General features: G+C 36.7%; 1 protein-coding gene across 1 annotated transcript; it reads right to left on the reverse strand.

Moving 5' to 3' along the window:
• Nucleotides 1-19,961: 19,961 nt before the first annotated feature.
• On the reverse strand, nucleotides 19,962-20,870 carry LOC149263676 (aspartic proteinase nepenthesin-2-like). The gene has a single exon (XM_089389697.1). It carries the CDS (start codon nucleotides 20,868-20,870, stop codon nucleotides 19,962-19,964), a length of 909 nt encoding a protein of 302 aa, XP_089245823.1.
• Between the last annotated feature and the right edge of the window lie 5,998 nt (nucleotides 20,871-26,868).

Below are 26,868 nucleotides of genomic sequence, written 5' to 3' on the forward strand. Positions count from 1 at the left end.
ACTACATGCCTTGAAGAAATGGTGCCCTTACATAATGGAAAGACACTTCAAGGTAAAACCATATCATGATAGTATTAAATACTTTTTGGAGAAAATATTATCTTCAGAAGAGCATTAAAAGTGGGCCACAAAGATATTGGGTTAGGACTTTGGAATCATCTACAAAAATAGGAAAGCAAAAAGTTGTCGCAGATGTGATATTAAGAAGGGATGATGATGTGGAAGCATTTCTCTGTGTCATTTTTATTATCCAACCTAATTGCATAATTGAAGAAAGGGATGAATGGAAGAATGATGAAGAGGAGTGGAAAGTCATTCAAAAGTCCTAACAAGATCTCAATACATTTGATACATTTTCTGGAAAAATGGTTCATTATGGTACAAAGATCACTTATATATATGTAAGAACTCCTAACAAAAACAAAAGATTCTTTTGGAATTGCACACTTCTCCTTTAGGGGTGCACTCACGATTGTTAAAAAGTTACCACAGGGTCAAGAAGTAACTTTTTTGGGATTGCCTTAAATATGATATTCAGAATTTTTTCATGAAATGTTTGGTTTGCCAACAAAATATAGTTGAGACAATTAAGACCCCAGGTCTGTTACAACCTTTAGTCATTCCAAGTCAAGATTGGGAGGAGGTCCCAATGGATTTTATCACAGGTTTACGCAAGTATGAAGGAAAGAGTTTCATCATGGTGGTATTTTATAGACTTACCATGTATGCACAATTTTGTACACTATCTCATCCTTTCAAAGCCAATATAGTTATTACAACACTTATGGAAATTGTTCAAAATATACACAGAAACCAAAATACTATTATAAGTGACAAATATCTCATTTTCACTGGAAATTTTTGGACAAAAATATTTTTTTTGTCTTGGTACTCAATTATCTCATATCTCATCTTATCATCCTTAATTTGATGGGAAAACCGAGATAGTGAACAAATGTTTGGAAGGATATCTTCGTTGCTTTGTATGTGATAAACAAACATAATGGGTTAAGTGGTTACCTTTGGAATAATGGTGGTATAACACTTCCTTCCATACCGCAATAAAATGACCCCATTTATGGTACTTTATGGATACCATACACTATCCATCACATTGCCTTTATGAGAAAATTATATGGTTCAAGTAGTGGGAGATCACATTGAACATCAAGCACAAGTTCTTCATCTCTTAAAGGATAACCTATCTCTCCCACGGAATCAAATGAAACAATAGGTAGATTAGCATCACAGTGAAAGAAGTTTTAATGTAGGCGATTGAGTGTTTTTATGGATACAACCATACAAAAGAATGTCCCTAAAGCAAGCTAAGAATTATAACAAATTATCACCCAAGTAATATGGACCTTACAAGGTGTTGTAAAAGATTGTTACTATGGAATACAAATTGGAGTTGCTTGCATCTTCATGAGTCACTCAATTTTCCATGTTTCATGCTTAAAGAAGGTTATAGGTGACAAGCTCCCCATTCAATCAACATTTCCAGAACTTGATGAAGAAGGAAAAATCATATTGAAGCATGAAGCGGACATGAAAACAAGAACCCGACAACTATGGAATCAATCATTTTCAGAGTATATCATTAAGTGGAAGAACATACCCATTGATGATTCCACATGGGAGGATGAGAATTTTATTTCGAAACATCTAGAACTACTCAAGCATTGAGGAAAACCCTTTTTTGGAAGATGGGGGCATGTTAGGTCACTATAGTACTAGTGTAGCCCCCATATTGTTATTGTTGTGCCCTATAGAAGCCCACTATTCTTATTTTTGTGCCATTATATTATTATTTTTATCTAATCCCTAATTATATTATGACCCTTTAGACTCTTATGTATACCAAGGAGGCTTTGTCATTTGCATCATCCAAAAATTGTTCATTTGTGTGATGTAAAAGGAGCTTGGCCCTTCAAAGAGGCTTATTTTTGACTCTTTGATCTATCTTTTCTTTGTTTTTACAATCTGGTTACGTAACATCTGCTAAGATAAATTACTATAATATCATAAAAAACTCAACTCTTATTAGACTAAATTCTAGGTTATTGTGATAAAATACTATAATATCACAAAAAACTCAACTCTTATAGTATTTGCATGTAATTTTTCTTTCATGTTATAAATGTTTTAATAAATTAAAAATCAATATAATATAATTTGTAATAAAAAAAACAAATAATACCATAAATGCGAAACAGAAGCATGATTGAGGCACTCATGATAATGCGTTAAGACGGTATCATCGGCTTACTTGAATATTTTGATTTTTCCCTCGTGAATTTCAATGTTGGCAAAACGATACCACACTAAGAAATTTCCTTCAAACACTCATAAACTTAAAAAAAAAAAAAATCATTCTACGTGATCATATCTTGATGCATAGTGGACATTGGAGCTATGTCCATGTCGCATAGTGGACATCAGAGCTATGTCCATGCCGACTTCATCAAGATCTTTAATTTTCATCACCTCAGTTTTTTATTCCATTTTTTAATTTAATCTTCTACTTATTTTCCAAAATTGTTTTTAATTTGTTTATTAGATGTTATACATTCGCTAACCGTGATTATTCCAACATCATCTCCATTATGTTTATGAGATTGTTGATTCTAGATCATGTTAAATCCTTTTTTTTTTTATGTATGAGTTAGAATAATAATTTTATTTTGAGAGGTGCTTCTATCTTTTAAATATATTTGTACAACCATATTATAATTACCTAATCATTCTTTTTCAAAGATGTATATCCTAGTTTACTAGTGTAATGTCTACATGTGGAATTATATATCCATAACAATTTACCTTCATTGACCCTCATAGGTGCATTATTGACTTGTGCAATAGCGCCATCCCTAATTATCCTTCCATATAGCTTCAAGGTTTAGGTATGATGTAGAAACTCATCATTGATTCCATATCATAGTGGTATCCTCATGTTCTATTTTATCTATGCTGCAAAATCCTCTTTTGTAAAGGAACACAACCAACACATTTGGGAAGATATTTTCTTACATTTTTTTATAACATCCATTCCAGTGTAGACCCTAGATCTAGACCTGCGCCACTAAGGATAATAAGTACCAAATATATGTTCAAATTCTTGACAGATCACTCCCTAATGGTTGGAGGAATAATCTTATGTCATGATAGTAACTAATTCAAGGTAGACTCGATTGAAATGCATTTGGTAATAAAAAAGGTACCTCCATTAATTTTCCCTAAATCCTAATGAAGAAAACTATCCCAAAATTAAGAATAGTTTTAAGCCCTAAAATCCTTGCTTCATGGGAGGAGCTATCTGAGACCAAATAACAAGATGATCCCCCCAAATATTATTTCAATCCTTACAACATATAACTAAAGGTTATCTTATAGATTCTATTTAAGATAATTTTAGGGATTCGAGCTCACAAATTGGAATAAACATGAATAGCCTCCAACACTACTATTCAGCCCATTGGAATCTAATGATGACAATAGAAGTATGTTATATTTTCCTCTTTAGCCTTTCATCGCTTCTAGTCCTCTACTATGTAGTCATTTGGCTTAATATTGCACCCAAAATAATTGAAACCACCATTTAAATCATTATCCTAATAACTAAATTTTTTTTCACTAGTTGCTTAACTCCATCCACAAAGTCCAGAAAGTATATAGTAAATATCTTGATATTAACCTTCATGCTAGTCACATTAAAAAATGATTGTATGATCCATTTAAATCACTCACCTTCACTATCATTATAATATCATAATAAAAGTACATTTTCCACAAGCAATAGGTGAGTGACTTGTAAGCTTTTTCCCATCAAAATTACTTGAATGGGCCGAGACTATATAGACCTAATTATCATCCAACGAAGATACTCTAAAGTTATTAAAACTAAGTATAGAGAGAGGGCACACCCTAGTCGAAGTCCTATAGAGGGCCTAAATATATTAGATCCTTCCCCATTCACTAATATTAGAAATGAGGAGAAATTAACACAATTGATACTCCAATTCACCATGTTTACGTTAAAGCCAATGAAAATCAATAATTTTTTTAAAACATTGCATGAAATCTAGTCATAAACCTTGGAAAGATATAACTTCATCACTAATATGGGTACGTTTTTAGTTTTGATTGTGTGCCCCTCTCTATATTGGACCAATTTATTAACGTATCATTTGACCACTAAGGTACTCAAATTTCTCATTAGAGATCATTCTCAAAAGCATAAGCTCAATTCTTACAATGATATTATAGATGTAATTACACAGAGTTCTGCTAAAAATAAAAAAGGGTCATTAAGAAATCGGTCTATCTAATGAGAGAAATAAATGTATATTTATATCTACTTGGCATTCATTCAAATTAAAGAAATTTCTATATTATTCATAGATGCTTGAAGGGAAAGTGTTTTATCACCCTTGGAACAATGTGAGGAGTTATTGAAGGGCACAACTAAATTGACACTCTTGGTATCTAAACACAAAAAGGTATTTGGAAGGAAAGTATAGTAACACCCTTAGAACTATCTGAGCAATTATTGAAAGGAACAATCAACTTGGCACCATTGGTATTGGGATATAAAAAGGTAGATTGAATTTGAAGTTATTGTGTCAAAGAACTAAAGTCAAACAATACATGTCAAAAGTGAGTTTAGAGTTATATTTTGTTTCAGTTATAGCATGTATTAAAGTTTTCTCATGCATATGAGAGTGGATTCTTTAAATGTTGAGGGTTCAATCCACATATGTTCGACTGTTTGCTCACAAAATTGATTTCAATTGGATTTGTTGTATTTTTATGAGTTAGGTAAGTTTATATGATTTCGACTGAAAGTTGAGTAAATGAGATTTTATTTATCGGACATATTATGACAGTTCAGGTATATTACCTCAGAGTTCAGGGCCTTAACTATCTGTTTGAATGACTGGGGAGGATTCAGTCCATTCTTGTGCTTCAAGAAAACAGGCATCACTTATCAACCCGGAGTTCGTACAAACTTGGAGGTGATAGTTCTGTATACACAAGCAAATGTGACGGATCCACTCTTTGTCATTACTGAGTTGGTGATAGACCACTATGGTTTCTCAAACTAGCCTTCTATTGATTCAGAAGAAGTTTGACTACCAATGAAGAAAGGGAAATTTTGCACTAATTGGGAGAATTGGAAGATTGTCTACTGCGGTAAGGAAAGACTAAAATCAATGCTTTAAACACACCACTCATCTAACTAATTGCTAAGAGATCTTACTTCAAAAGAGTTCTAAGCTAACATGTGTGTAATCCTAACTGTCTTAGGCATGCAATCTGAAATAACCAAACATTCTACTGCTGTGCATATGAATGAACACAACAACTCTTTTTTCCTTTTTTGGAATCTAAAATAACCAAACATTCTACTGTTGTGCATATGAATGAACACAATAACTCTTTTTTCCTTTTTTGTCCCTTTTTGTGAAAATGTGAATGCTAAATCTTCTTGGTGATGTGGTAGGTGCATTAGAGATGGTGATGGAAGTCTTGATGGTTTGGGAGGCAAGTAGGGGTCTTCTTCTATTTTCCTGGATTCCTTTTTCAGAAATCAGCCTCAAAACAGGCCACTACAGGTCATCCTACAAGATGTCCTAATGCTTCCTCCAGGATGCCCTAATGCTCCTACAAGATCCAGCAGAGATAAATATGAGTGATTTCAAAGGTGGTATATGGCTTAGAGAAGCTGAATGATGGAAGAAATAGGGCAAGGGAGTGGCTCGGAATTCTTCAGAGCTCAAAATAAAGTTTTTAAGATGGATGTGTGGTGAAGTAAAATTATGAGTGCAGACACAAACAATTCCTCTAGCCCAATAATGGGTCTAGCCACAACTGATACATTCCATGGAAAATTTCCTTAGGTTAGAACCAATTAAGAGGGCCTACCTCTTAGTACGCTTATCCCGTTTGATGATGACCTTGCTTTCTCGCTCTACCTATCTCTTGTTTCCTTCTTTGAACACCTGAAACAAGTAAACAACAACAAACAAAAATAGTGATAATAGACAAATTGTAATTCAACTTAACACGTCAAGAGGCATTAAGCCAAACCATTTACCAGACTTCCATTACGAAGCTTGTAGAGCTAGAAGCTTCGGATCCTTATTGCTCATTGCCTCAAGTCGATGCTAAGGACAATGTTAATCCCTACATATTGGCGTGAGGAGGAAAAAGGTCATTAGCGCCGATCTTGTAAAATGAGAAAAACATAAGATTTGGGGGAAATGGTGCAAAAGGGAATTGTTCTGTTCATGAAGAGGGACACAATGGGAGTTTCTTCATGAAGGGAAAGCATGTAGGGTTCACTGTAGAGGTCCTCCAGGATCAACGAACGGGGAGTACATGGACAGTGACAAAATGTTGTGTAACAGATGCCTCCTAAAGTGTGACAGGCGAACTACAATGAGGGATGAAATGCTTTATGAATTAGTGTGGGGAGCCAGAGTCTGTCATCAGAAAAGCTGCAAGAAAGTACAAACACATATACATAACTAAAAACTCTGTCAAATGACACATGAATCCTGGTATGGATGCATCGATCCAGAGAATGATCATGTAAATGGATCCAGGTATGGGTGCATCCATTCGATAAAGAGGATCATATCGAAACCAAGGTATGGTCGCAACCATGCATTAATGAGAAGGATCACATATGAGAACTCATGTTATGGTCACAGCCATCCATCTGAAAGAGACATATATATCAACATAATCATATCACATCACTTTACAACCTGGACTTTTGAGATCCAAGCCCAGGGTATTGCGTTCTAATACAACCCGATCAAAGTACAAATTCTAGGATGTGAGTAGATGTGTTGATGTCAAACATTCTAGAAAGTCACTTGATTACCAGTCAATGATGTAAACTATTAACAAGCGTGAGAGAAACCACCAATAATGATAATGGTCCTCAAGGTACTATCAGCACAATCCACGGAATGTGAATAGAGGAACTGAAGTCGAACACCTGTGAAATCATTCGATCGAAATCCAATGATGTGAACTTGTTGTCGAGTGCAAAGAACTTGCCATTAGGGCATGCATGCTCTAAGGTACTAGAAGGGAGTCTCTCGGTTAACTTCTCGGATAATGAGTTGAGGTCGATAGGAAGTGACTGTGTCAAAGGAGGGCCATAAAATATCCCACATCATCGACACAAGACAAAGGGATGCACAATGATTTTGTATGATACAGAGAATCAGAGGTAAGTGTAACTACATAAGGACAACTCTTGAACATATCGGTGACACAACTAGAACTTTGACAGCTTTTGGATCCATAGGATCGGTGGTCATGACGACATGGTGGAGATTAAACAAAAGGAAAAAATGAATGGCCCAACCCAAGAAGTTCAATGATACAAAGGAGGGTATCCCAACTCAACATGAAGTAGAAAGTATCATGTTCAAGAGTGAGCTTCCGACACAACTGATTAGATTTCCAAATTTTCCCCCACCATTTCTAGCAGGTACCGCAATTATTTTTAATTGCAAGCTTACATGGGATAACATATGCTTGCACTATAAGTTCATCCTTTTGAAGAATCCTACCTAGTATGTTTAATGAGTCCTAGGAAGGAGAAGCTCATGTTCGTCATGGTGATAAATCCAATTGTATTTGGTAATTAAAAGGTACCTCCATAAAATTTCCCTAAATCCTAATGAAGAAAACTATCCCAAAATTAAGAATACTCTTAAGCCCCTAACATCCTTGCTTCATGGGAGGAGCTATCTGAGACCAAATAATAAGATAATCCCCCAAATATTATTTCGATCCTTACAACATATAATTAAAGGTTATCTTATAGATTCTATTTAAGATAATTTTAGGGATTGGAGCTCACAAATTGGAATAAACATGAATAGCCTCCAACACTACTATTCAACCCATTGGAATCTAATGATGACACTAGAAGTATATTATATTTTCGTCTTTAGCCTTTCATCGTTTCTAGTCCTCTACTATGTAGTCATTTGGCTTAATATTGAATCCAAAATAATTGAAACTACCATTTAAACCATTATCCTAATAACTAAATTTTTTTTCACTATTTGCTTGACTCCATCCACAAAGTCAAGAAAGTATATAGTAAATATCTTGATATTAACCTTCATGCTAGTCACGTTACAAAATGATTGTATGATCCATTTAAATCACTCACCTTCACTATCATTATAATATCAAAATAAAAGTACATTTTCCACAAGTAATAGGTGAGTGACTTGTAAGCTTTTTCCCATCAAAATTACTTGAATGGGCTGAGACTATATAGACCTAATTATCATCCAACTAAGATACTCTAAAGTTATGAAAACTAAGTATAGAGAGAGGGAACACCCTAGTCGAAGTCCTGTAGAGGTCCTAAATATATTAGATCCTTCCCCATTCATTAATATTAGAAATGAATATAAATTAACACAATTGATAATCCAATTCACCATGTTTACGTTAAAGCCAATGAAAATTAATAATATTTTTGAAACGTTCCATGAAACCTAGTCATAAAACTTGGAAAGATATAACTTCATCACTAATATGGGTATGTTTTTAGTTTTGATTGTGTGCCTCTCTATATATTGGACCAATTTCTTAATGTATCATTTGACCACTGAGGTACTCAAATTTCTCACTAGAGATCATTCTCAAAAGCATAAGCTTAATTCTTACAATGATATTATAGATGTAAATACACAAAGAGTTCTACTAAAAATAAACAAAGGTCATTAAGAAATCAGTCTATCTAATGAGAGAAATAAATGTATATTTATATCTACTTGGCATTCATTCAAATTAAAGAAATTGCTATATTAGTCATAGATGCTTGAAGGAAAAGTGTTTTATCACCCTTGGAACAATGTGAGGAGTTCTTGAAGGGCACAACAAAATTGACACTCTTGGTATTTGAACACAAAAAGGTATTTGAAAGGAAATTATTGTAACACCCTTAGAACTATCTGAGCAATTATTGAAGGGAACAATCAACTTGGCACCATTGGTATTGGGATATAAAAAGGTAGATTGAATTTTAAGTCATTGTGTCAAAGCACTAAAGTCAAACAATACATGTCAAAAGTGAGTTTAGAGTTATATTTTATTTGGAAATTAGAAAATCTTTAGAAAAGACAATTATGGAGATAGAAATAAATGAAACTTTAAAAAATATCAAATAAAGTAAATTTAAATTAATTGATAATTTTATCCATCCTAAAACATGTGGGGGGAATATTATAATTTAGAAATAATGGAAATAAAATGTTGATTTGCTTCTAGTTTTAAAGGGAGGAATTGTGGATGAAATAAAAGAAACAAAATCTTAAAACTAAGAAAAAATATAATTTAACTTGATTAAGTATTTTATCCATCCTAAAACATGTGGGGGGAATATTATAATTTAGAAATAATGGAAATAAAATGTTGATTTGGTTCTAGATTTAAAGGGAGGAGTTGTGCATGAAATAAAAGAAACAAAATTTAAAACCAAGAAAAAACATATTCACGAGAACCGTCGTAAAGGAAGCATAAAAAATGAATATCTAATTAACAATTGAAATAAAAGAAACAAAAAAAATAAGGGAAGTTAGAAGAGAAGAATAAAGTAAGAGACGTTATAGGAAAATGATAAAATAAAAGAAGTTAGAAGAAAGTAATAAATAAAGGGGAGTTTGAAAAAAATAATAAAATAGAGGAGGTTAGAGGAAAATAATAAAATAAGGGAGTTCTAAAAAATGGCAATAATAATAAATGAGATAATTTGGCATGAGAGTTGAGGGGCATTAGAAATATCTTTTAAAAGAAGAGAAAAATATGAAAGAATCATCTTATGAACCTTAATGTTGGATTAGTGTCCTAAGGTTTTTTTTTTTTTTAACAACGTGGTGAATCGGTACCTAATCTAAGGAAGACCCAGGATCAATTCTCGTAGCTGCCACTATAACACTAAGAGTACATCCAACAACCTGCAAGGGAGATATACCAATTTCTTATGATTTTTTATGATTTTGGCAAGAGCTGAGGCTCATGCTAGGGGGGAGTCTACTCCTTGAGCCACACACCATAGTAGGACAATATACGCAATGTGATTTGAACCCTAACCTCATGGGTTTCACCCAAAGAACCGAGCCGTCTCACCACACATCAATGTATGGATTGGTGTCCTAATGTTAGAATTTGTTTTTGTGAGACTGAGTTGGGCCTCATTGTGAGTTTGTTGTATGTAGAGCCTTTTTAGTTGAGTGGGAACCCCTTGGGCTTGGAATCCCACGTCCATGCTAATAGATTATTTATATCTACAATATATAATCCCAAACTTATTTTGTCACCTTTTCCCTTATAGGGCAACAAAGAGATAATCAAGTGTTGGACCCATATTTCCACGTTGTTGAGATCTACACAACCATACATGAATTTTTCAAAGTATGAACCCTTAGCACTAGGTGCTATATCGAAAAAGTACCCAAAACTAAGTAATGTGGTGGGGAATTACACATATCAACACATCTCCTAGCTAGAAGGTTTATTGCTTAAGTATTTTTATATCAAGTCAATATAATGAACATCACTTAACAATGACCTTCCCTACAATTGACATTACTATATGGTCAACCTGTGATTTATCATAGGCAAATTGATATCAAAGTATCAATGTATTACCATAAACCTCATAAGTGAATTACCATAAGCAAATCGATATCATAGTATCAACGTATTACCATAAACCTCGTAAGTCATATATAGTTATGATTTGATAAATGGAATATCAAAAAAAAATAAGACTTCTACATCGGGTCCTTGTTAGTTTATGGTTGTAAGGTGAACATATCGACACATTAGCCAAATTGAAATACAAAAGATAACCTTAAAAAAAAATTGGGCCTGAAGATGGAACCTTACAACGGAACCAAGAAAAATATAATTTCATGTGGAAATTATATGATGATGTGAAAAATATAATTTCAACGATTGTTCATGTTAAGTAGACATAATGAGTAATATGTGATAGATGTTAGCAGCATTATTTGGCTAAAGACATGTCAATGCCTAGCAAAAGTCAAGTGGTGATGGGAAATGGAGAATGATTTTTTTTAGGTTAAACATCGGAAACTATTAATATTTTGATACCTGATATACGTATTAACATTTATCTATAAGAAAAGTTGTAGGGCTTGCTTATGAGGTGGAAAGGTGAGTTGGACACTCACCCATTGACTTAATAAAAATTGAAATTTTGTAGTTATAGGAATTAATACATGGTTATAATACACCTTTTATCGCTTGATATCAGGCCATCATACACCTTTAAGGATTTGATTACCAATGCATTAATGTTACTGTTGAGTAATAAGGTTAATGACTAATATTTACAACCCTCCCCCCACGGATGCACACCTGACTTTATTAAATTCAACTCTTTATCCCACTGTACTAGTATCTAGAAATATCTCATGATCTTGGACACCTGGAGCTCAGCATACCGTGCCATGGACCTCCACTAATCCGATGTTCAACATTCAGGGCGGGTTGGTTGAGGTAACCAATTCTCCATCTGGCTCCAAAGACGAGGTTCATTCAGTCATTTTGCTGCTGGGGTTAAGCGCTCTGCAACCTGCATGTTTGGTTTCCATGGCGTAAAAAGGTTACGTACACTAAAGGTCGTCTCCTTTGCAGGTACACCGAGTATTTTGATTGCTATATATTTTGAAGAGATTAGGCTTCTTGCTCTTTCCCTCGTTGACCCTCGTTGACGGTTATATCTATATAGAAGCCCTAATTTGTTGCACTGTCAATGCAGGTTTTTCTTACAGGTTTCGCCCTTGCATCCACAGGTGAAGGAAAGGCTATGGTCAGCTTCCTTCCTCAAGTAATTGTTGGAAACCGTTTTCTCTGGAAACAGTATCGAATCCTTTGCAAAAGAAAGGAAACTGATAAATGCTTATGGAATTTAATTATAGAGTCTTGTTTCACTCACTCAGGCGTGCATTGTGACCCCAAAACCACTCTATAAGTATTATATTGTTACAACCATGTTTTTCTTTGCTTCCTTAACTGTCTCTGCTAGAATTCTCTAACTCACCTCTTAAATCTGAGGGCAGGTTAAGTATCGCCTAGCAACTCCTTTTCTCAACAATTCGGAACAAGGCAGTGGCATCCACTTATGATTTTTCTCTTCCATGCTCCAGGTTGGCTACTCTAGCCACTTAGGGTTTTGCTTTATGCAAGGTCACCTTTTGAACTTCCGGAGATGATTAAATAGAGTTAATCTATGGTCAGTCTTGCTGACATTTCTATTGATAATGTTGTTCTGCGTCTACCTTAGGGTTACAAGACAGTAATTGTAGGAACTGAGAACCAAATAGGTGATTTGGCTGCCATATTACTCTCATTACTAGAATGAGCAATCCTGTTGCAAAGTCTTTTAAACAATACAAAATAATCTATGTTTCCCCTTCTCTATATGGTAATTTTTTTTGGGTTTAGCCCCAATTCGTTCTTACAGGTTTCAGTTATAGCATGTATTAAAGTTTGCTCATGCATATGAGAGCGGATTCTTGAAATGTTGAGGGTTCAATCCACATATGTTCGACTGCTTTCTCACAAAATTGATTTCAATTGGATTTGTTGTATTTTTGTGAGTTAGGTAAGTTTATATGATTTCAACTCAAAGTTGAGTAAATGAGATTTTATTTATCGGACAGATTACGACAGTTCAGGTATATTACCTCAGAGTTCAGGGCCTTAACTATCTATTTGAATGACTGGGCAGGATTCAGTCCATTCTTGTGCTTCAAGAAAACAGGCATCAGTTACATGACAAATTATAAATGCAATGTTCAATCTCAAAAAAACCATTATTGTCTAATCCATTTTAGAATGATAAGCTTTCAGCATTTTTTTTGTTCTCTTTCTTAGTATTTTAATAATTAATATTACCGTGAATATACCATTGAATGACGTTGGCCTTTCATTAAATTATATATATTCCATACACAATTAAGAATCCATGGTTTAATGAATTTGATCAATATTCCATACACAGTAAAGAATTCATGGCTCAATGAATTTGAAATCACAGAAACAACCTTGCTAATTACATATTTGCATATAGTCTTAAAAAAGAGTGTTTACATATGCTGATAATTGAGCAGAACGAAATCCTAGGAAGAAACATAAAATTCTATGACAATTTTTTTTTTCAAAGACCGGCAGCAACCCACTTTAATCATCTAATCTAATAGTCTAGGAGAGAGAAAACAGGTATCCATGTGCTCGCTTACAAGGCATCACAAACTGCGGGTGCAAAAGAGAACATGTTGGTGCCGACGTCATAGAGAATTTGGTAGTTGTGCTGTTGAAAATTGCCTAATATGGACATGTTTGGACTAGGTAGCATTGCCAGGCAGATAACACCACTGGTATCAACGTACATGTAGTTTTATGGCTCCACATTATAATCTGCTCCCTCGAAGTGGAATGTTAAAGTGGGAAAGTTAAAATCGTTATTAGCTGGAAAGTTAAAACAGAGGTCTAGTCCGATTTCAGACCCATCCACTTGCTGCAAGTGACTGGAAGAAGAGATTAAGGATTTCCTCAAAACTTGATATGCACCATCATATAGAAATGTGAAAGTGGTTCCAGAGTCTATCACAAATCCGCCACTACCATCGTTTTGATCAATATCAAAAGAATCATCAGGGATATCCAATAGTGCACCTCCAAGGCTAATTCCTCCCAATGAAAGATAATAGGAACTTGATGCTACGCTATTTTTGTTGGGAATTTCTGATGATTCCAAACAAAATTCAAAAGACCAGAGAACAATGCTCTGATTTTCACACACAGGATCTTAACACAGCGGAAACTTAAAAGAAAATTATTTGCAGCCGACAGAGTTTTCACACACCAACAGATTTCTATTCATTAATAAAGACTGTTGTTACAAAATATGGTTCTTCCTCTCTCACAGAGGGATTTACAAAAAAAACAAAAGACTCAGACTGCTGTGTCTGCTGTATATTCTATTTCACTGCTGCGACCTTCTTTTTCATTTACTCGCTGCTACGTGTTACAGATGCACTGTTGTGCATTACAATTCAATTTACAGTGCTGTGTATATTTTCATACGCACTGCTTCCTTCATTCCCTCTTCTCTCACACTTGCATGGTCAACAAAAAAAACATTACATATATATGACAACAAAAACTTACAGCCGTTTTCACTTGCCAACCTGCTGTAAAATAAAAAACAATAAAATTAAATGGTTTTACCAAATTTTCTTGTGCCCATACTCCCGCTGAAATAAAATTAAAATCCTTACCAAAACTTACCAACCCGCAGTAAATTGCATTTATTGTTTTACTGACATTTACTGGCGGTCAATAAATGTAACTTTTACTTCACGTTAAATTCATTTGGTGCAGGCTTGTACTCAACCGTTGACTTCAATTGGATTGCATCGCAGAAATCGCATTTGACGGAACACAAAAGTGGAGCACACACACATTAGTGCGATCTGCGATATGCAATCGGATCGCATCGCACCATCGCAATCAGGGAAATCAAGTGAACAAAACAGAGGATCCAAGCACACATGCGATATGCGATCTGCGATCTCATCGCATCGCAAAGGTAAAAAAAAAATTGTTGCAGTTGAATTATATTTCAACACTCCCCTTTAATTTCAACTGATAGGTTATCAATCATACCCAGACATTTCCTCAAATACTCAAAACTTTTCTGTCCCAAAGGCTTGGTCAAAATGTCCGCAACCTGTTCTTGAGTGCTGCAATGTTGTAAAACGATTTCTCCATTGTTCACCAATTCTCTGATGTAGTGAAACCTTGTATCAATGTGTTTCATTCGCTTGTGAAACACAGAATTCTTCGACAACGCAATCGCTGAACTATTGTCGTAGAAAATCACTGTTGCTGTTGCCTGCTCTTGGCGTAGACTTCTTAACAGTCTCCTCATCCAAACCGCTTGACATGCTGTTGCTGTAGCTGCCACGTATTCTGCCTCTGCTGTAGACAACGCCACAATTGGCTGTTTCTTGGAAGCCCATGAAATGGCTCCTGAACCCATGTGAAAGACATAACCGGATGTGCTTTTTTGATCATCTCCACTTCCAGCCCAATCACTATCGGTGTAGCCAACTAAGTCTGAGCTTTCTGAAAAAGTATATAAAATGCCAAATCTTTTTGTACCTTTGACATACCTCAGAATTCTTTTTGCTGCCTGCCAATGTGCCTCTTTTGGCCTCTCCATGAATCTGGAAATCAAACTAACAACAAACATTATGTCAGGCCTAGTTGTAGTTAAATACATAAGGGTGCCAACTATGCTCTTATACAAGCTAGGATCAAAATCCTTGCTGTTGTCCTCTTTACTGAGTTTTAATCCCATTACCGTGGGAGTGTTTGCTGCTTTGCATTCTTGCATATTAAATCTGCTCAACACTTCATTTACATATCTTCCTTGAGAGATAAAAATTTCATTTTGATTTTGGTCTACTTCTATTCCTAAGAAGTATCTCAGCAAACCCACGTCAGTCATCTCAAATTCCTCTTTCATGACTGATTTGAAGTTTTCAATGAGGTAGTCATCATTACCTGTAAAAATTACATCATTAACATACAACACAGCAATCAGAATCTTACCATCCTTTTCTTTGATGTAGACGGTGGGTTCTCCCTCACATTTGTCAAATTCATTTTCCAGTAGATAGGAATCTATCCTACTGTACCACGCTCTTGGAGCTTGCTTCAACCCATAAAGAGCTTTCTTCAATCTGCACACTTTGTGCTCTTGGCCTTTCTTCTCATACCCTAGAGGTTGTTCAATGTAAACCTCCTCCTTTAACACTCCATTTAGGAATGCCGACTTCACATCCATTTGGTAGACTTTCCATTTGTTTTGTGCTGCTATGGACAACACTGCTCTCACAGTTTCCATTCTTGCAACCGGTGCGAAAGTCTCCTCATAATCTCTCCCATATTGCTGCTTGTATCCCTTGATAACAAGTCTTGCCTTGTGCCTTTCTATCTTGCCTTCAGCATTACTCTTGGTCTTATAGACCCATTTGACTCCAATGACTTCTTTACCTTTTGGTAGCTCAACCAAATCCCATGTATTGTTTCTTTCTATGGCATTCATTTCCTCATCCATAGCTTCTATCCATTTCTTATTTTTAATAGCATCTTCGAAATGAATATGGTCATCAACATGACAATATAATGCAAACAAAGAATTCAATCCTTCATTATAAATGTCACTTAAGTTTCTGAACTTCTTACCTATTTCACTTGGTGTGCAAGTGCTTGAAGATGCACTTGAATTTCCTCCTTGTAGTGTGCTTGGAGAAGCACTCTCATTTCTCCTCAAAGGTGTTCCTTGTTGTCCTTGTGTTGGCGCTGCTATTTGGGGATGTATTTCTACCATCTCCTCATCATCTTCATCATGAGACAAACAATTTTTAACATTAACTGTTTTCTCTATGCTTCCATCCCAAGCTTCCTTCTCAATGAACTGAACATCTCTGCTCACAAAAAACTTCTTGGTGGATGGGATATACAACCTGTAATCTTTGGATTCCTCACTGTATCCAATGAAGATACATTTCTCCCCTTTGCTGTCCAACTTCCTCCTTAGCTGATTGGGAATGTGTGCATAGGCCACACATCCAAAAACTTTCATGTGGGTGACTCCTTGCTTTCTCCCACTCCATGCCTCTTCTGGCACTTTGTTCATCACAGCTTTTGTAGGACACCTATTCAAGATATATACTGCACAGTTTATGGCTTCAACCCAATAATCATTTAGCAAATGCTTTGCCTTCAACAAGCTCCTCGCCATATCCATAATGGTCCTGTTCTTCCTTTCAGCAACTCCATTTTGCTATGGGGTGTACTTCGCTGTAAACTGCTTATATATTCCATTTTCTCTACAAAACCGTAGGAATTCCTTGGAGATATACTCTCCTCCTCTATATGTTCTCAAAACTTTGATGCGCAGCCCACTCTGATTTTCCACAAGTGCTTTGAAATTTCGGAATTTTTCAAACACTTCGCTTTTATTCTTCAGGAAATAAACCCAAGTATTTCTTGTAAAATCATCAATGAATGTTAGAAAATATTGGCTGCCAGCTAAAGATTGATTTTGCATCGGTCCACATAAATCTGAGTGGACAATCTCTAAGGGTACTTTTGCCCTTATGCCTTTCCCTGATGGAAAATTTTCTCTGTGTTGTTTTCCCAATATGCAGCCTTCACAAAGGCTGTCTGGTTTCTCTATCAATGGTAATCCCCTTACCATCCCTCTTTTGCTCAACAGGTTAAGACCTCCAAAGTTGAGATGTCCAAATCTCAAGTGCCACAACCAATTTTCATCCTTTGGTTGGCTTTGGAAAGCCTCTTGGGAAACTGCTGTAATTACTTCTTTGTTTTTCAAATCTACTCTTATTCTAAGAGGGAACATCCTGTTCCTCGTCATCCTCACTTTAGCAATGCATCGCTTGCTGGGTGCTCTATCCATGATGGTGCATACATCATTCTCAAAGAAGACATTGTAACCCTTTTGAACAAGCTGTCCAATACTCAAGAGGTTACATCTCATTCCAGGGACATAGTAGACATCTGCTATGGTTTTCTTTTCACCTTGCTTTGTAAATATTTTAACTTCTCCTTTACCCATAACAGAAATTTTGCTATCAGTCTCAAGTGTAACTTGTGACTTCACACTTTGACCTAGAGCAGAAAACAAAGCTATGTTTCCTGTCATATGGTTGCTGCAACCGGAGTCTAGAAACCATATATCTTCACTATTTGTTTCAGCCATGTTACAAGCTAACAACACATTATCTTGGCTGACATTTTCTCTAGTAATATTTTCACTAGACCTATTACTCACATCATGCTGCTTCTTCCTACATTCACTGGCATAATGCCCATATTTTTTACAGTAATAACATTGGACGTTGGATTTTTCATACCTTTGTCCTTGAGCATGATGTTGTCCTCCTTGTTCACTGCTGCCTTGAACTTGGTTCTGATTTGGATTGCTGCTTCTTCCTTGAGCGTTTGTTGGACTGTTCCTTCCACCTCTGTTCTGGCTTTTGCCTCTTCCTTTCTTGTTTCCTCTGCCTTGACCCCTTCCTCTTCCAAAGGACATCTAGGTCTTGAAGGCTTGCTCTAGAGATGAGTTTTCATTTCTGCTCAATCTCTGCTCATGTGTTATCAGTGATGCATGGAGTTCATCAACTGAAAATTTTGAGAGATCCTTTGTCTCTTCTATGGTGGTGACAATCACATGGAACCTTGAGGGTAGGCACCTCAATAGTTTCTCCACAATCCTCCTTTCTTCAAGTATCTCTCCATGATATCTTATTTGTGTGACCAGGCCAATTACTTGAGTGAAGAATGAGTCAATATTGTCTGACTCCTTCATGCACAGGTTCTCAAAATCTTTCCTCAACAATTGTAGTTTTGCTTTCTTCACTCTCTCCATGCCTTGATAGGCTGTTTTGAGAGTTTGCCAGGCTTCTTTGGATGTCTTAGCTGCTGCTAACCTTGGAAAAATGCTTCCATGCACTGCCTGATACAAGAAGAAGAGGGCTTTTGAGTCCTTCTTCTTGTGGCTCTTTAACAGATCCTTCTCTCCTTGAGTTAATGCATTAAACTCATTTTCATCTGCTGGTTGTTCAAAACCATCCTCAACTATTTCCCATAAGTCTTGGGAAGCAAACAAGGCTTTCATTGTTATTGCCAAATAGTCATAGTTTTTGCCATCAAATAGTGGGAGCTGCATACCCATGCTATTGTTGGTGCTTGTGCCAGCCATTCTTGCACTACTTGACTATGCTTCAAATACTTCACTGTGTATTTAAAATAACAGACTGTCTTCAACAGCAACACAAAAAAAAAATTGAGAAATATCTTGGATTCTTTTGCCTGAGTCTTCACACTGCTGGAGAAGTTGCTGCAGTAAGAATCCTTCCTTCAGCTTCTTTGAACCCTTCAAAGAGCCTTGACTAGCTATGATACCATGTTGGGAATTTCTGATGATTCCGAACAAAATTCAAAAGACCAGAGAACAATGCTCTGATTTTCACACACAGGATCTTAACACAGCGGAAACTTAAAAAAAAATTATTTGCAGCCGACAGAGTTTTCAGACACCAACAGATTTCTATTCATTAATAAAGACTGCTGTTACGAAATATGGTTCTTCCTCTCTCACAGAGGGATTTACAAAAAAAACAAAAGACTCAGACTGTTGTGTCTGCTGTATATTCTATTTCACTGCTGCAACCTTCTTTTTCATTTACTCGCTGCTACGTGTTACAGATGCACTGCTGTGCATTACAATTCAATTTACACTGCTGTGTATATTTTCATACGCGCTGTTGCGTTCTTTCCCTCTTCTCTTACACTTGCATGGTCAACAAAAAAAACATTACATATATATATGACAACAAAAACTTACAGCTGTTTTCACTTGCCAACCTGCTGTAAAATAAAAAACAATAAAATTAAATGGTTTTACCAACTTTTCTTGTGCCCATACTCCCGCTGAAATAAAATTACCAAAACTTACCAACCCACAGTAAATTGCATTTAATGTTTTACTGACATTTACTGGCGGTCAATAAATGTAACTTTTACTTCACGTTAAATTCATTTGGTGCAGGCTTGTACTCAACCGTTGACTTCAATTGGATCGCATCGCAGAAATCGCATTTGACGGAACACAAAAGTGGAGCACACACACATTAGTGCGATCTGCGATATGCGATCGGATCGCATCACACCATCGCAATCAGGGAAATTAAGTGAACAAAACAGAGGATCCAAGCACACAGGCGATATGCGATCTGCGATGTCATCGCATCGCAAAGGTAAAAAAAAATTGTTGCAGTTGAAATTATATTTCAACAGTTTTGAATAAAAGGAGTTGAACTGACAGCAACCGCGCCCTTGAAAGTAGCAGTGTGACCTATAAACAAAGGGATGCCTCGGGAAGGATAATCATTAAAAGACGTGAGGCAGTAAGCAAACTTATCACCTCTTAATGAACCAAGCTGTGAAATTAAAGATAAGTCACCTCGTCCGAAGCCTACCATTCCACCTGTTTGGCCGAAGTGGCCTTCATTGTTTACGCCGCAACCAAACTGAATCTCTTCGACTGACTCTGATGAAAAGGTAAACCTTTCAATTGAGAGGGTCCCTGTGCTGAAGGAGTCATCACCATACACATACCTGTAGTTACACAGATGATCAGCGTTGCAACCCATATTAGGTTTTGCCTGGCACTCAGAGCTATCGCATGGGACGGTCATGAAAGTGGAGGACTGGATAGGATAGTAGATTGGAGAGGATTGATTATAGCAATAATCACAGGGAAAACACTGTGTCCATATCAAGTCACTTCCTGTGTCTAGAATTCCAAAATATGATAAAGGCGGCTCACCAATTCCTACCTCCATAAAAAATTCTCCACTTCCTGCACTTATCGGAGCTTGGATTCTTGCACTTTTATGAGCTAATTGAGCAGCAGCCTTTAGAACTACAGATTTATATAGTGTTTGAACCGTTGCTTGACTGCGTTGCACTGCTCGCTTAACCCTTTCAGTGGCCATAATATTCACTGGAAAGAATGGGGAAAGCCATGAGTCTCTATGCACCAGATCTATTCTCAACCCAACAGCGGGTTTCTGCTCAGGCACTGGAACCTTGCGCCCAAGCGGCCTGCATTGAGTCAATGGTAGTAGGGACAATAATAACAACAAATGAATAAGGACGGGTTTGCAGGGAGCACTGCAAGGAGATTGTGCAGCCATGCTTCGTGAATGGAAAACACGTACGTACGTTGAGGCGTAGCGAATGGTTTACTCCGCCAGAGGAGAGGGGATGATTTCTCTGTCTGTCTATTGGACATAGGATTAGTTCTTTAAATAATGTGTGTTTGAACTCTACTCTATATTTGGAGATAGAAGTACATTCAAAAGTAATTTCTAATTTCGTTTGATCTCTAATTTTGGGGATCGAAGTCCAGTTAAAGTAATACATACGTTTATTATTACAATTAGAAGTCGTTTCGTTTGCTCTCTAGTTTTGGAGATCCAAGTGGAGATCCAAGTCCAGTAATATAAACTTTTTTTATAAATAGAAGTTGTTGGTTCAGTTCTACAAGTTCGTTGATTGGTTTTTTTTCATGTACTTGACGTGGTAGTGGAAGCTTTCAATTTTATTTTTGTCATTTCCAACGCAAACATAAATAATTTAATTTTCTAGGTTATATAAAAATTAAATTTTATTACAAACATAGGCTATGCATTATTTAGAGTTGTAAAGAGATTTAATTTTACTAGAAATATTTTCAAGTAAAAATAATCTAATTTATTAATAAAATATATCATTAAGAAAAAATTTAGTCTGTATCTTTTGTTATACATATATATATATATTATTTTATCAGAAATCATTTTACTAAGAGATATTTAATAAATATTTTATTTTATTTGGTGTTGTTTTTTATTTTTAATATTATAAAGGTCCAATTTTAATTTTGCTTTCTATACAAGAAGACAATCTGATGTGAGATCTTTTAAGATTATTAATTTTTAATATTTTTATATATATTTGATTTTTATATAGCTAACGAAATTTAAGAAATCATTTAATTTTTTTTTTTTGCTAAAGCAAGAGCCGAACCTTCTATTTCATTAAATCAAAGGATAATTTACAAAGTGTACAGAAACTCAGCAAATTAGAACATAGGAGAACGGGTAATCCTGCCAATGACAAGGACCCTCCCACTACCTCATGCAAGTACAAAACTCTAGAAAAACCTAGAAAGACCAAAACAATTTGGACAAAGCATCTCCCGGAGCCAACGAGCGACAACGGTCAAACCTGACCCCCCAAAGAACATAAAGTAAGGAAAGGATAGGGCGTGCCATACAAACACGGGGAGATGGCCAAACGGGCCCCACTAAGTAGTGCGTACCATCCCAACCATCCATTGCGGTTGCCAGATCCTACAGCCATGAACAATTTTGCAACACCCAACACACACACACTTTAATTCATGATGGAGGGCGGTTTCCGCTCCGGCCACCATGCCACGTGTCGAGCGCACTATGGGATCGCTCTCGCAATTTCCAAACCACTTACTTCTTTGAATACGCACGATCACCAGAAACCCACCAATCACCAGGACTGCTAACCTGGAGGCGGGAAGAGGGCACCTACTGTTGTATCCCATAGAATGTCCTTGCTGCAATCTTGTATCGAGAAACCTGAAGCTTCTCCCAAGTCTATTCATGAGCAAATTTTGCGGGGTGCCAACCAAAAACCTAGGAAACCCGGTCGAAACGAATCGAGAGGAGATGAGCCCACCCAAGCCTGTCAGCCTATCCAACTCATCCTTCAGGGCTGAGTTAGTATCCCTCGGCGGCATCAATTTTTGGTTTTCAACCCAGCTCGAAATCAGAAAACCTCCCTGTCCTCAGCAGCTTGATCTTCGCAGATAGCCTTTAAACGACTTGGAGGTATTTGAAGCCACTTTTGCGCCATTCCACCTTCAACACTGCTCACACCTTGATTGGCCAGTAAGTCGGCCAGTATGTTGGCATTACGACGAACATGGTTGAAACTTATGGTTCGAAGGCTCTGAAGATACAGTTGGATTCTTTGATAAACCTAGACGATTTTCCAATGATTTGAGACTCTTTCCAGCCTGGAACCACCACTGATTCTTTTCACTGTATTGATGGTTATCTTAGAGTCTGCTTCCACAAATGATATTTGAGCAATAATTCTGTGATAGAAACTTTAGACACTGCTCCAGAGCCATCACTTTCGCCATATTATTAGTTAGTCTCCCTAAATGGTAGTGGAAGATAAAAATAATATTGCCCTCATCATCCCTTAAAGCTCCTCCATAACCAGTGGTTCTCGGATTTCCCTTGGAGGCCCCATCGATGTTGTATTTTAGAAAGCCTTTTGGTGGGGGTTACCAGTAGTACTTCTCTGTAGTCATGGCTTTATCCTTACTGTTTCTACCTTGAGGAGTTGTCTCTTGCAATCCCAATTGCCTGAGAATTCTCTGTTCTACATCTGAGGGGGGATTCGTGGGGATATTATTAACAGTAGAGTTGATTGTCTCTCTGATCTATTTCAAGATAAGATCAAGAAGAAGTTGTACTGGGGTATTACCATTCTTGAAAATTGTTTTATTTCTTTCTTTCCAAACGTTCCAGATGATAAAGCTGGGTGTGGAGGCCCATGCCAAATTCAGGACTTCATTCTCCTTGAAGTCTGTTCTCGAGTGGTTTAGGGTATTAATGACACTTCCTCTGTCCCTATCTAACTGCTAGAAAATTGAAGAGAACGAATCCCACAACCAGGTAGTATAATAGAAATTATTAAGAATATGTTCCATTGTCTCCTCTTGCTCTTCACACAGCTGACATCTAGAAGGCCCCAAAATTCCCCTTCTCCTAGTATTTTCCCAAGTGAAAATTTTCTTGTGATGAACCAGCCACATAAAAAGATTGATTTTCATCCAACCTCGCTGCCTCCAGAGATGCGTCTAGGACTTGTCTGGAACACTATCATTCAACCCAAGTAGAAAACCTTTAGCTTCCTTGGGATCAAAGGCTCCATGCTTGTTATTCCCCCATCTCAATTGATCCTGCCCATCTGTTATTAAGATCATCGTTTGCTTGAGAAAGTCCCCAAGAGCCCATACTTTGATTTTTAGGGGACTGTCCTCTCCACATTCAATGTTTCTCCAGCTTCTCCACTTTTCGGAGGTATGAGAGAGATCCAAAAAGTCCTTAACTCTGATTAACCCTTGGGCATCTGTTTCCTACTTAAGGCTTATAAAATTCTCTATTAACAATGTTGGTTCCTGCTGCCATTTTTCCTCCCACAAAAGAGCGAGATCTCCTGCTCTAATTTCTGGGAAACTTTTCTTTTGAACTAAGCTTTTGTTCTCCCAGGGTCTGTTCCATATGTAGGAGCCTTTTATAGCTCTAGACATTCTTATGAGATCATTATTATGCCACGAGCTAGCATATTTCTCTTTCCATATCCTAGCCCATTGAGCTTTTGGCTCCTGCACCCATCTCCACCATAGTTTGGCTCCTAGAGCTTTACAAAGATTCTCTTGGTCATCCAAGCCCAGTCCCCCCTGACTTTTGGGTTTGCGTATTTTTTCCCAAGAAACTCGGGCCCATTTCTTTCTAGTTTCCTCCTTTACCTACAAGAAGTCTCTTTGTATGTCTTTGATTTGGCCTAAGACACCTTTTGGAACCGGGAGAGCTGATAACATGAAAACAGGGATGGATTGAAGAACAGCCTTTGTCAGAACTAACCTGCCAACCAGGTTCAAGGCACGGAAAGTCCAATTTTTTACTATGTCCTGCATCTTATTAATGACTGGTTCCCAAATACTCTTTTGCATGGGTCTGGCAGTGAGAGGTATTCCTAAATATTTTGAGGGGAGGGAATCTCGTTGGAAGCCAAGAATTCTTGAGATATTTCTTTGGATAGCAATGTTAGTGTTAAAGAAGAAGATTTTTTATTTAGAGAGGTTGACTTCCATACTTGTAGCCAGGGCAAAATCTTTAAGAATTTGCTTGTAGGCCAAAGCTTCTTTGACTGTAGGAATGCTTTGCAGTAAGGTATCATCAACAAATTTTTGATGTGCCAACTCATAACCATTTTTAGAATTTGAAGACCCCTAATTCTTCTAGACACCTTGGCCTGCTTAATGGAATGCCCAAGCCCTTCCATCATGAGAATGTCGAGGAAGGGAGAGAGGGTCTCCCTGCGTAAGGCCTCTAGAAGGATTGTCAAAGATAACAGAGGGAAAGCCATTGACTAGAATGGAAAAGCTGGAGGAGGTCACCAGCGCCATGACCCATCTGACCCAGTTGTGATCAAACCCAAAGGTAGAGAGAACTTTCTTGATGTAATTCCAATTCACCTTGTCATACGCTTTGGCAATATCCAGTTGCATGATCATCCCCACCTGTTTGTTACTCATTAGCATGTGCACCACTTCATGAGCTTGAATAATGTTGTCTAGAATCTGTCTTCCCTCCACATAACCTTATTTATCTTCAGACAGAAGCGAGGGGAGGAGAGGTTTGAGTCTATTGGCCACTACTTTGGATATTATCTTGTAAACCACATTACACAAGGTAATAGGTCTGTACTTGTCTGTGGATTAAGTTGTGTCCTGCTTGGGAATAAGGGAAATAAAGGAGGTGTTGAGAGCTTTCAGTATAGTTTTGCTTCTCCTGGAATCCTCTACCACATTCACAATGTCCTCTTTGACAATATGCCAATATGCTTTAAAAAAATCCACATTGAAACCATCTGGGCCTGGAGCTTTGCCATTCTGCATATCTTTGAGAACCTCGCTGACCTCCTCTTCCTCAACTGGTCTATTGAGGTTAAAATTGTCCTCTCTGGACACTAGTTTGGGGATATGCCCTGTTATTCCCCTGATGGACTGATCCCTGTCTAGAGTGTTTTCCCGAGTGATGTTCTGGAAATGTTGAACTAGCACAACTTCAATGTCTTTATGAGTGGTCTGAATTTCCCTTCCTTCATCTTTAATCATGGAGATTCCGTTGTGAGGTCTGTTAGCCATTGTGGATCTGTGAAAAAATCTGGTGTTCCATTCTCCTTGCTTGAGCCACTGAATTCTAGATTTTTGTCTCTAAAATATTTCCCCTTGTTTGCATAAATTTTCCCAAACTAGCTGGTATTTATCAACTTGCTCGCTTTTGGCTTTGTCAAATCCATTGCTTATCAGAGCCTTGTTGAGTTCTAGTTTGCAATTTGCTGGAAAGGTCCTATAATACTTTGTTTTTAGGTCCCTATAATATAGTGTAGCCCCCCTATTGTTATTTTGGTGCCCAGTGTAGCCCCCATATTATTATTTTTGCACCCCATAGAAGCCTACTATTTTTATTATTATTCCCTTACATTATTATTATTACATAGGCCCTGATTACATTGTGACCCTTTAGACTCCTATATATACCAAGGAGGTATTTTCATTAGTATCAACCAAGAATTGTTCATTGATGTGATGTAAAAGGTTATTTCCCCTCCAAGATCCTTATTTTTAAGTCATTGATTTAATTTTTCTATGTTTTTGTGATATGGTTACATAACATTTGGTATTATAGCTTTAGATCTTAGGGTTCCGTTGCTTCAAACAGGTCATCTTGGAATTTTTTTCTATAACTTTTTTATGTGAGGATTAAGAAGCTAAAATTTCAATGACATGGAACTGAAATCATTATGAACATTTTGTAAATAAATTAGATCTTGGTTCACTATATTCTCTAAGATATGGTTCAAGGAATCCAAATTGAATTTCGTAGAAAGCGGCTAAAACCAAACATACTTTAGTTTCCTGGGTACTATTTTTAGGGTGGAAGGTTGAAACAATGACACTTGGAATTCCTTACAAGTTCGCTCTACTAAACTGGCCCATAAGAAAGAAATCTTGGGAGATTTGGCCTAACTTTACCTTGAAGAATCCAAAATCAGTCTAACTAGTGGGGTTGGAAATAGGAAACATAGGGCTACCACAAGACAAAAATTCAGACCTTGGGAGGTTGAATCATAGAGAAATAATAGTTTCAAGATCAACCTACCAACAAGCTCAAAATTAAGCTAGAAAAGGTGTGTATTTTTAAATTTTCATTGATTTTGTTAGAAAATCAGTTTGAAGTGATTCAAAGGGAATAATGAATCTTAGATATCATTAATTAGTCTAAAGTTCCTCCTAAACAAAAAAATTCTACA

This window comes from Pinus tabuliformis, chromosome 6, assembly GCF_031772625.1.
Source record: "Pinus tabuliformis cultivar Carrire ecotype Pingquan chromosome 6, CPIR1, whole genome shotgun sequence".
Lineage (NCBI taxonomy): Eukaryota > Viridiplantae > Streptophyta > Pinopsida > Pinales > Pinaceae > Pinus > Pinus tabuliformis.

Bases quoted from the DNA above. Each gene is read 5' to 3' on its own strand.
- LOC149263676 (XM_089389697.1), bottom strand. From the start codon at position 20,870: ATGGCTGCACAATCTCCTTGCAGTGCTCCCTGCAAACCCGTCCTTATT.